At 43.0% G+C, this 12,187-nt stretch overlaps 1 protein-coding gene across 1 annotated transcript in view; it reads right to left on the bottom strand.

Moving 5' to 3' along the window:
- LOC126106464 (cytochrome P450 4C1-like) overlaps positions 1 to 12,187 on the bottom strand; it is a 191,635-nt gene that overhangs the window by 104,665 nt on the left and 74,783 nt on the right. Inside the window, exon 3 of the mRNA XM_049912748.1 lies at positions 8,347 to 8,548. Coding sequence (XP_049768705.1) covers positions 8,347 to 8,548 — 202 coding nt within the window. The remainder of the gene's footprint in view (positions 1 to 8,346; positions 8,549 to 12,187) is intronic.

The following is a 12,187-nucleotide window of genomic DNA, read 5'->3' as shown; positions in this document are numbered from 1 at the left end:
AAATACGGAGACTTACAAGCAGTCGTTCTTCCCACGCACAATTCGTGAATGGAACAGGGAAGGGGGGATCAGATAGTGGTACAATAAGTACCCTCCGCCACACACCGTAAGGTGGCTCGCGGAGTATAGATGTAGATGTAGATGTAGAAGGTCGGGGAAGAAGGCCAGTGTTCACTCTGTCTGCTTGCCGGGGGGTCTCATCCGAGATGTGGAGGAGGCCCTACCGGCGGCGATAGAGAGCACTGGGTACACCCGACTGCAAATTGTTGCTCATGTCGGCACCAATGACTCCTGCCGTCTGGGTTCAGAGGTCATACTCAGTTCGTACAGGCGGTTGGCGGAATTGGTGAAGGCGGAAAGCCTCGCTCGCGGGGTGGAATCAGAGCTAACTATTTGTAGTATCGTTCCCAGAATCGATAGAGGTCCTCTGATTTGGAGCCGAGTGGAAGGCTTAAACCAGAGGCTCAGACGATTCTGCGGAGATCTGGGGTGCAAATTTCTCGACCTCCGCTATCGGGTGGAGAAATGTAGGGTCCCCCTGAATAGGTCAGGCGTGCACTACACGCCGGAAGCGGCTACAAGGGTAGCGGAGTACGTGTGGAGTGCACATGGGGGTTTTTTAGGTTAGAGAATCCCCTCCCTAGGCCCGACAAGACGCCTCCTGAGACGCGGCAAGATAGGAGTAGGCAAAATGCAACAGGGAATAACAATATTAATGTGCTAATAGTAAACTGCAGGAGCGTCTATAGAAAGGTCCCAGAACTGCTCTCATTAATAAACGATCACAACGCCCATATAGTACTAGGGACAGAAAGTTGGCTGAAACCAGACGTAAACAGTAACGAAATCCTAAACTCAGATTGGAATGTATACCGCAGAGACAGGCTGAACAGTGAAGGGGGAGGCGTGTTTATAGCGGTAAGAAGTGCAATAGTATCGAAGGAAATTGACGGAGATCCGAAATGTGAAATGATTTGGGTGAAGGTCGCGGTTAAAGCAGGCTCAGACATGGTAATTGGATGTCTCTATAGGCCCCCTGGCTCAGCAGCTGTTGTGGCTGAGCACCTGAAGGATAATTTGGAAAATATTTCGAGTAGATTTCCCCACCATGTTATAGTTCTGGGTGGAGATTTTAATTTGCCGGATATAGACTGGGAGACTCAGACGTTCATAACGGGTGGCAGGGACAAAGAATCCAGTGAAATTTTTTTAAGTGCTTTATCTGAAAACTACCTTGAGCAGTTAAACAGAGAACCGACTCGTGGCGATAACATATATGACCTTCTGGTGACAAACAGACCCGAACTATTTGAAAAAGTTAACGCAGAACAGGGAATCAGCGATCATAAAGCGGTTACGGCATCGATGATTTCAGCCGTAAATAGTAATATTAAAAAGGGTAGGAAGATTTTTCTGTTTAGAAAAAGTGACAAAAAGCAGATTTCAGAGTACCTATTGGCTCAACACAAAAGTTTTGTCTCAAGTACTGATAGTGTTGAGGATCAGTGGACAAAGTTCAAAACGATCGTACAATATGCGTTAGATGAGTATGTGCCAAGCAAGATCGTAAGAGATGGAAAAGAGCCACCGTGGTTCAACAACCGAGTTAGAAAACTGCTGCGGAAGCAAAGGGAACTTCACAGCAAACATAAACATAGCCAAAGCCTTGCAGACAAACAAAAATTACGCGAAGCGAAATGTAGTGTGAAGAGAGCTATGCGAGAGGCGTTCAATGAATTCGAAAGTAAAGTTCTATGTACTGACTTGGCAGAAAATCCTAAGAAATTTTGGTCTTATGTCAAAGCGGTAGGTGGATCAAAACAAAATGTCCAGACACTCTGTGACCAAAATGGTACTGAAACAAAGGATGACAGACTAAAGGCCGAAACACTAAATGTCTTTTTCCAAAGTTGTTTCACAGAGGAAGATTGCACTGTAGTTCCTTCTCTAGATTGTCGCACAGATGACAAAATGGTAGATATCGAAATAGACGACAGAGGGATTGAGAAACAATTAAAATCGCTCAAAAGAGGAAAGGCCTCTGGACCTGATGGGATACCAGTTCAATTTTACACAGAGTACGCGAAGGAACTTGCCCCCCTTCTTGCAGCGGTGTACCGTAGGTCTCTAGAAGAGCGTAGCGTTCCAAAGGATTGGAAAAGGGCACAGGTCATCCCCGTTTTCAAGAAGGGACGTCGAACAGATGTGCAGAACTATAGACCTATATCTCTAACGTCGATCAGTTGTAGAATTTTGGAACACGTATTGTGTTCGAGTATAATGACTTTTCTGGAGACTAGAAATCTACTCTGTAGGAATCAGCATGGGTTTCGAAAAAGACGGTCATGTGAAGCCCAGCTCGCGCTATTCGTCCACGAGACTCAGAGGGCCATAGACACGGGTTCACAGGTAGATGCCGTGTTTCTTGACTTCCGCAAGGCGTTCGATACAGTTCCCCACAGTCGTTTATTGAACAAAGTAAGAGCATATGGACTATCAGACCAATTGTGTGATTGGATTGAGGAGTTCCTAGATAACAGGACGCAGCATGTTATTCTCAATGGAGAGAAGTCTTCCGAAGTAAGAGTAATTTCAGGTGTGCCGCAAGGGAGTGTCATAGGACCGTTGCTATTCACAATATACATAAATGACCTGGTGGATGACATCGGAAGTTCACTGAGGCTTTTTGCAGATGATGCTGTGGTGTATCGAGAGGTTGTAACAATGGAAAATTGTACTGAAATGCAGGAGGATCTGCAGCGAATTGACGCATGGTGCAGGGAATGGCAACTGAATCTCAATGTAGACAAGTGTAATGTGCTGCGAATACACAGAAAGATAGATCCTTTATCATTTAGCTACAAAATAGCAGGTCAGCAACTGGAAGCAGTTAATACCAAAAATTATCTGGGAGTACGCATTAGGAGTGATTTAAAATGGAATGATCATATAATGTTGATTGTCGGTAAAGCAGATGCCAGACTGAGATTCATTGGAAGAATCCTAAGGAAATGCAATCCGAAAACAAAGGAAGTAGGTTACAGTACGCTTGTTCGCCCACTGCTTGAATACTGCTCAGCAGTGTGGGATCCGTACCAGATATGGTTGATACAAGACAAAGAGAAGATCCAACGGAGAGCAGCGCGCTTCGTTACAGGATCATTTAGTAATCGCGAAAGTGTTACGGAGATGATAGATAAACTCCAGTGGAAGACTCTGCAGGAGAGACGCTCAGTAGCTCGGTACGGGCTTTTGTCAAAGTTTCGAGAACATACCTTCACCGAAGAGTCAAGCAGTATATTGCTCCCTCCTACGTATATCTCGCGAAGAGACCATGAAGATAAAATCAGAGAGATTAGAGCCCACACAGAGGCATACCGACAATACGAACAATACGAGACTGGAATAGAAGGGAGAAACCGATAGAGGTACTGAAGGTACCCTCCGCCACACACCGTCAGGTGGCTTGCGGAGTATGGATGTAGATGTAGATGTAGATGTTCTCTATCCAATGGCATTTTCCACACACACGCTGAAAATCTTTCTAGCTCTCTCCGCCGCTGTCACCCCTCTATTGAAACCAAACAGAAATATATATCCGAAATGTTAATATTTCTCTACTCACTACCCCATTCTAAAGCGTCCACAGCTCCCAATGACGAAATGATAACATGTAAACTCAAATAGCAAAACCGAACTACAAATAAAAAAATGACAATCGATAAAATATCCCATAGCAATTGGAATACCTAGATCGGAGAAGCAATCACTATGATACGATTTGTTTTGAACCCATCGTCTATACTAGAATCTGGCAGTTTTTGATCCATAGCATACCGTCTTTTAGCGGTGTTTTGTTTTGACAGACAACGAATGTTGGAAAAAAGATTCCAAGCTTATCCGCTCTGTTTTAATCATGTGTCACCTGAAGATGTGGCTTCTAGCGCCACAGAACAGGTTGTTGTTGTTGTTGTTGTTGTCTTCAGTCCTGAGACTCGTTTGATGCAGCTCTCCAAGCTACTCTATCCTGTGCAAGCTTCTTCATCTCCCAGTACCTACTGCAGCCTACATCCTTCTGAATCTGCTTAGAGTATTCATCTCTTGGTCTCCCTCTACGATTTTTACCCTCCACGCTGCCCTCCAATACTAAATTGGTGATCCATTGATGCCTCAGAACATGTCCTACTAACCGATCCCTTCTTCTAGTCAAGTTGTGCCACAAGCTCCTCTTCTCCCCAATTCTATTCAATACCTCCTCATTAGTTATGTGATCTACCCATCTAATCTTCAGCATTCTTCTGTAGCACCACATTTCGAAAGCTTCTATTCTCTTCTTGTCCAAACTATTTATCGTACACGTTTCACTTCCTTACATGGCTACACTCCATACTTTCAGAAACGACTTCCTCACACTTAAATCTATACTCGATGTTAACAAATTTCTCTTCTTCAGAACGCTTTCCTTGCCATTGCCAGTTTACATTTTATATCCTCTCTACTTCGACCATCATCAGTCACTTTGCTCCCCAAATAGCAAAACTCCTTTACTACTTTAAGTGTCTCATTTCCTAATCTAATTCTCTCAGCATCACCCGACTTAATTAGACTACATTCCATTACCCTCGTTTTGCTTTTGTTTATGTTCATCTTATACCCTCCTTTCAAGACACTGTCCATTCCGTTCAACTGCTCTTCCAAGTCCTTTGCCGTCACTGACAGAATTACAATGTCATCGGCAAACCGTAAAGTTTTTATTTCTTCTCCATGGATTTTAATACCTACTCCGAATTTTTCTTTTGTTTCCTTTACTGCTTGCTCAATACACAGATTGAATAACATCGGGGAGAGGCTACAACCCTGTCTTACTCCCTTCCCAACCACTGCTTCTCTTTCATGTCCCTCGACTTTTATAACTGCCATCTGGTTTCTGTACAAATTGTAAATAGCCTTTCGCTCCCTGTATTTTACCTCTGCCACCTTCAGAATTTGAAAGAGAGTATTCCAGTCAACATTGTCAAAAGCTTTCTCTAAGTCTACAGATGCTAGAAACGTAGGTTTGCCTTTCCTTAATCTTTCTTCTAAGATAAGTCGTAGGGTCAGTATTGCCTCACGTGTTCCAACATTTCTACGGAATCCAAATTGATCTTCCCCGAGGTCGGCTTCTATCAGTTTTTCCATTCGTCTGTAAATAATTCGCGTTAGTATTTTGCAGCTGTGACTTATTAAACTAATAGTTCGGTAATTTTCACATCTGTCAACACCTGCTTTCTTTGGGATTGGAATTATTATATTCTTCTTGAAGTCTGAGGGTATTTCGCCTGTCTGATACATCTTGCTCACCAGATGGTAGAGTTTTGTCAGCACTGGCTCTCCCAAGGCTGTCAGTAGTTCTAATGGAATGTTGTCTACTCCGGCGGCCTTGTTTCGACTCAGGTCTTTCAGTGCCCTGTCAAACTCTTCACGCAGTATCGTATCTCCCATTTCATCTTCATCTATATCCTCTTCCATTTCCATAATACTGTCCTCAAATACATCGCCCTTGTATAGACCTTCTATATACTCCTTCCACCTTTCTGCTTTCCCTTCTTTGCTTAGAACTGGGTTTCCATCCAAGCTCTTGATATTCATGCAAATGGTTCTCTTTTCTCCAAAGGTCTCTTTAATTTCCCTGTAGGCAGTATCTATCTTACCCCTAGTGAGATAAGCCTCTACATCCTTACATGTGTCCTCTAGCCATCCCTGCTTAGCCATTTTGCACTTTCTACCGATCTCATTTTTGAGACGTTTGTATTCCTTTTTTCCTGCTTCATTTACTGCGTTTTATATTTTCTCCTTTCATCAATTATATTCAATATTTCTTCTGTTACCCAAGGGTTTCTACTAGCCCTCGTCTTTTTACCTATTTGATCGTCTGCTGCCTTCACTATTTCATACGTCAATCCTACCCATTCTTCTTCTACTATTTCTTTCCCCCATTCCTGTCAATTGTTCCCTTATGCTCTCCCTGAACCTCTGTACAACCTCTGGTTGAATCAGTTTATCCAGGTCCCATCTCCTTAAATTCACACCTTTTTGCAGTTTCTTCAGTTTTAATCTACAGTTCATAACCAATAGATTGTGGTCAGAGTCCACATCTGCCCCTGGAAATGTCTTACAATTTAAAACCTGGTTCCTAAATCACTGTCTTACCATTATATAATCTACCTGATACCTTTTAGTATCTCCAGGGTTCTTCTATGTATACAACCTTCTTTCATGATTCCTAAATCAAGTGTTAGCTATGATTAAGTTATGCTGTGACCAAAATTCTACAGGCTGCTTCCTCTTTCATTTCTTAGCCCCAATACATATTCACCTGCTATGTTTCCTTCTCTCCCTTTTCCTACTCTTGAATTCCAGTCACCCATGACTATTAAATTTTCGTCTCCCTTCACTACCTGAATAATTTCTTTATCTCATCATACATTTCAAGAATTTCTTCGTCATCTGTAGAGCTAGTTGGCATATAAACTTGTACTACTGTAGTAGGCGTGGGCTTCGTGTCTATCTTGGCCACAATAATGCGTTCACTATGTTGTTTGTAGTAGCTTACCCGCACTCCTATTTTTTTATTCATTATTAAACCTACTCCTGCATTACCCATATTTGATTTTGTATTTATAACCCTGTATTCACCTGACCAAAAGTCTTGTTCCCCCTGCCACCGAACTTCACTAATTCCCACTATATCTAACTTTAACCTATCCATTTCCCTTTTTAAATTTTCTAACCTACCTACCCGATTAAGGGATCTGACATTCCACGCTCCGATCCGTAGAACGCCAGTTTTCTTTCTCCTGATAACCGCGTCCTCTTGAGTATTCCCCGCCCGGAGATCTGAATGGAGGACTATTTTACCTCCGAAATATTTTACCCAAGAGGACGCCATCATCATTTAATCATACAGTAAAGCTGCATGCCCTCAGGAAAAATTACAGCTGTAGTTTCCCCTTGCTTTCAGCCGTTACAGAACAGGTAATGTTACAGTAATAAAGGGCCAAATACAGCTGAAGCTCTCATTAATACTCCAGATCAAAAAAAAAAAAAAAAAACAACGCTAAGAAATTATGCACCAACGTAATATTTTTCATATTTTTCATCTCTAACAGAGTGACTATGTTCTCGGAATAAAAAATTTAACTTGTTTATTTTGGAATGGGCAACAGCTTTACTGCAGTGGATACACCAGTTCCCGCCAGATCACCGAAGTCTAGTGCAGTTGCGAATAGCCGGCACTTGGATGGGTGGCCATCTGGGCCACCATGCGCTGTTGTCATTTTTAGGGGTGCACTCAGCCTCGTGATGGCAACTGAGGAGCTCCTCGACCGAACAATAGCGGCTCCGGCCATAGAAAACCAACATAACGACCGGGAGAGTGGTGTGCTGGCTGACCACACGCCCCTCCTATCAGCATCCTCAGCTGAGGATGACACGGCGGTCGGATGGTCCCGATGGTCTGAAGACGGAGTGCTTTGTTTTGGAGTCCAAACTTACGCATTGCACATTGCACATTGCTATGATGAACAAGACAATAACAATATAGTTGAACGGTATCAGTCCTATGAAGTATGTGCATAAGATTTCGATCTTAAATAACCTACAGCTTCTGTAGGGTGTGAATAAAAGTATCTTCATGTACAGCTATTGCTACAAGATGTTCCTTTTTCATTTCTGCTTGCGTCTTAGCGCGTTGTTGTAAGTCCTTACAAACAACGAATTTTGGACATTTGTGGTAAAGTCTTATGGGACCAAACTGCTGAAGTCATCGGTCCCTAAACCTACATACTAATTAATCTAACTTAAACTAACTTACACTATGGACAACACACACACTCGTGTACGAGGGAGGTCTCGAACTTCCAGCAGGGAGAGCCACACGGACCATGACAAGGCGGCTCAGACTGCATGGCTACCCTGCACGACTACAAACAATGAAAACTGCCTAGCTTGTACAAAGAAAACTAGTTAGTTCACCTCAGAGATGACTGTGCGGACCGGCCAGTGTCGCCGAGCGGTTCTAGGCGCTTCAGTTTGGAACCGCGCGACCGCTACGGTCGCAGGTTCGAATCCTGCCTCGGGCATGGACGTGTGTGATGTCCTTAGGTTATTTAGGTTTAAGTACGAGGGCTATCCACAAAGTACATTAAGTTTTGGAATTATAACTATTTATTTTTAAGTTCTAGGGGAGTGATGACCTCAGATGTTAAGTCCCATAGTGCTCAGAGCCATTTGAACCACTTGACTGCGGGGTTTTTGAGAACTCAGCACGTCTTCCAGCGGCCGCCTTACGTAGGCTGGCTGACTCACCTCAGAGTGGAATGTGGGGTTGATGAGTTTGCGGTGCACCCTCCACCGGCCGGCATCCAGGGTGACCAGCCCGTCGCCGACGAAGGTCCGCATGGCGTTGGTGCCGAAGCTGCCTCGGTCCACCAGCTTCGACGTCAGCAGGATGTGCTGCGCATCATCTGGGTGTGCCACCAGCACCACCAGCATTGGGCCCAGGTACAGCCTGCCGCAGGATAAAACGGGTACCCACATGTCCAATTGTCGGTACGGCAGACAAAACAGATGTACATGTATTACAACTGTAATTAGTATGACCCAACGGTTCACCAACATGACAATACACCAGTGAGAAAGTTCACACGACTGTATAAGACGTGTACAATGCACTAAGAAGTCTTGATGATGTGATTTCTTCAAAGACTGTAATCAAAGTCTCTAAGCATCTTGGCAACAAGTCAAAGACGGAGTGCGTCTGTTCCTGGAGATCTCTCAATAATTCTTGCATCTTTGACCTCAAATATTTATTAGCAGCAACGGAGGAGGGAATGAACAAGTGCTGCCAAACGATCTACATCTACATGGATACTCCACAAATCACGCTTAGGTGCCTAGCAGGGGGTTCATCGAACCACCTTCACAATAACAGTGTAATATTCCACACTCTAACAGCGTGTGAGTTCTGATTTCTCTTATATTTTGTTATGATAATCGTTTCTCCCTATGTAGCTCGGCGTCAACAAAATATTTTCGCACTCGTAGGAGAAAGTTGGTGATTGAAATTTCGTCAGAAGATGTCACCGCAACGAGAAACGCCTCGTTCCGATTATGTCTACCCCAAATCCTGTATCACGTCCACTCTGTCTCTCTCCTATCTCTCACGCCAGGCCTCTGAACAACGCACTATGCTAGAATTGCGGTCACCATGGTAATATCTAACATGTAAACTACCATCGCTGTGGGACATTTTGAAATGATAAATAGTGGTAAAATACGACCCTTGCCTTAGTAAGTGAGGAATGACATTCATGTTCCCCTCGAACATTATGTGGTCCGTGATTTGTTGATAATAGAAGTAGACCCGATGGTATATGCGAGACAGATCCGGCCTCCAGAAAACGTCTTCCAACAGGATGCCCAGAGAAAAGATGTGCCATCACGAGTGAAATGAATGCTGCTATTGAATCAAGACCAAGATGACTATTAGCTGACCGTCCAACATAATACATTTTTGAGACCATAATAGGTCATAAGATTCGAAACTAGTGAAATGTTGTAACTCCATCCAACGTGATGAAGACGTATGGGAATAAAAGTGTTTTCCAAACTAGAGGGTGGTGTACTCACCTTTCTGCAACACAGTCATGTAGATAAACACACATTTAACATCACATAATGTCAGGTGGTAAATGAGGATATCTTGTAAGATTATGTTAACAACAATCGTGGCAATTTTTGAAGCTGCTCTCTTGGATGCAACTTGTGATATTCGCTATTTTTGGCTTCATTAAAACAGCAAATAGTTAATACTTTCAGCCAGAAGGCAAATACTTGTTTATACAGAATGGTTACTGTATAATAAAGCGTCGCACAGTGTTGGTGGAATTTCCTAAATAATGTAATTCGTCGTCTTTGGGCGGCAACATAAACAGAAGAATACGGATAGATATGCGATCCTTCACTATTTTGTTCGCTGGAGAACAAATGAAGCCTTGAGCGCTAAAGACGTGTGCTGTGTTTCTCAAGAAAGACGGACGCAGATTTGTGGCAGTCTGATCTAATTTTTACTAAATGTATAAAAACGGGTTATGTCTAAGTTTGAGTGAAGTGTAAGAGAAGAACTGTTATAACTTATCGTGACGACGCACGAGCGACTCAAAGAGGACAATGGCTATATAAAAGAGCGCTCAATGGACATGAAACAGACATAAAAATCTACCGTCATTGTAGTACTAAGCTTAAGGTACCATATATGTTTTAGTTATAATAAATATTTTTTCTGGAAATATTGACTCATTTAGCAGTGCTCATTCCTATCGTCTCCTCAGTATTATTTTCATTTTAACTATGCATTTTGCTAAGATTACAGACGCAAAGATCAGCAGTCCAATGTGCGCGTTACATTGACAAACAGCAAACTGTTTTATCGTTTTCTTGCATCAGCTTTAATATTGAATTTCCTTTTTGTGTGATGTTACAGTTGTTTTGGCGCCCTTAAGAACTGTCTGGTCCCTTAGGAGATTGTTTTGTCATAAGAATAACTTCACGACCGGGTATGATCGTATCTACGATCATGAAGTAATTAGAAAGACGATAATGCAATTTCTTGATCAATAGCACACTAGCTGTGACTGCCTCAAGCCACGCGAAACTGCAAGTAAAGACTATTCACATTTCATAATGCAATATTTTATGACGATGGTCAATCCATGATTCTTACGCTAGTTGTGACTGGTAAAAGAGTAAACTAAATCTCAATTTCCAACTTTCCATTGAATAACAACATCACTTTTATTTTGTTACATCAGAAACTCGAAATTTTCAAATTAAAATACGGTCATGTGGCATGTTAAACAAATCGAGAAGTGCATGAGAAAAACAAACGAATCAGTATTTCTACCTATTTAGAACTACAAGTCAAGACATGAGTGGTAATCTAGATATCATAAATGCACCACAGTTGCATTTAATTATGCTGGTAACTAGTTTCAAACTAGAAAGTTAGTTTTCAATCCAGGCCTATTTAAGATAAAATATAAAATCTTATAAAAAACATAATTTCATTAGTTGTTCGCTAAATTATAACATACTTACACCAACAGTGCATGGCTAGTGAACAGCCATTTACACATACAGTAGGCAGCATTTCCCAAATACATAGTCACACTGAATGTCAGACCGATTTCACTTTGTAGACAAGTTGAAAAACTGCATTTGAACTAGACTAAAGCCCAGTACTGACGACATTGGCGCCTACCACCAACGGTGCATGGCGTCGCAAATCAGAACTGTTCTTGTGCATCTTCATACATCGTGTCAGATATCTTATGTGACGAATAACAAATGGCAGTATCTCCCACCATGTCAGAAAATTTCCAGGAGAGATTCTTTTATTTCTGAGTTTGCAGTACTAAAAAGCAACAAATGCTGTTTTTATGTTTCCCGGTACGTGTGCGTCCTTGAGATGGCCACGCTTCTGCAAAACCTCGCTAGGTGGCAGCACTGTGATTAGCAACGCTCTATTGTGGTTACTGGTGCAGTAGTTACGGTGATGTAATGGATGCTGATTGCGAGCAAAGAGTGAACATTACGTTCCGTGTTAAGCTCGGGAAAACCCCTAGTGAAACGTGAACAACACCAAACTTCGGCGCACCGTTCCAAATGTTAATGGGCTGTGGCAGTGGAAGACCGTCACGAAATCCTTTCCTGACAGCACGACATCGCCTGCAGAGCGCCTGCTGGGCTCGTGACCGTATCGTTCGGACACCACGCGACTGGAGAGCGGTCGCCTGGTCAGGCGAGTCCCGGCTTCAGCTGGTGAGAGCCGACGGTCGGGGGTCCGAGTGCGGCGAGCACCCCTCGACGCCGTGGATCCGAGTTGTCAACAAAGCACTCTGCAAGCTGGACGGTGGCTCCATAATGATGTGGGCCGGGTTTGCACGGAACGGACTGCGTCCTCTCGTGCAGCATTGACCGGAAATTGTTATGTTCGGCTTCTTGGAGCCATTTTATAGCCATTCGTGGACTTCATGTTCCCACTCTTTCGGATACAATGAATCAAAGCACTGGCCCATAATTCTTCACAAACCTGGACAGTTCGAGCAAACGACATTAACCCCATCAAAAAATCGTGGGACATAACGGG

The sequence above is a fragment of the Schistocerca cancellata genome, chromosome 10, assembly GCF_023864275.1.
Source record: "Schistocerca cancellata isolate TAMUIC-IGC-003103 chromosome 10, iqSchCanc2.1, whole genome shotgun sequence".
NCBI lineage: Eukaryota > Metazoa > Arthropoda > Insecta > Orthoptera > Acrididae > Schistocerca > Schistocerca cancellata.
Note: the sequence above shows the minus strand (reverse complement) of the source record. Positions and strands in the feature narration are given on the sequence as shown.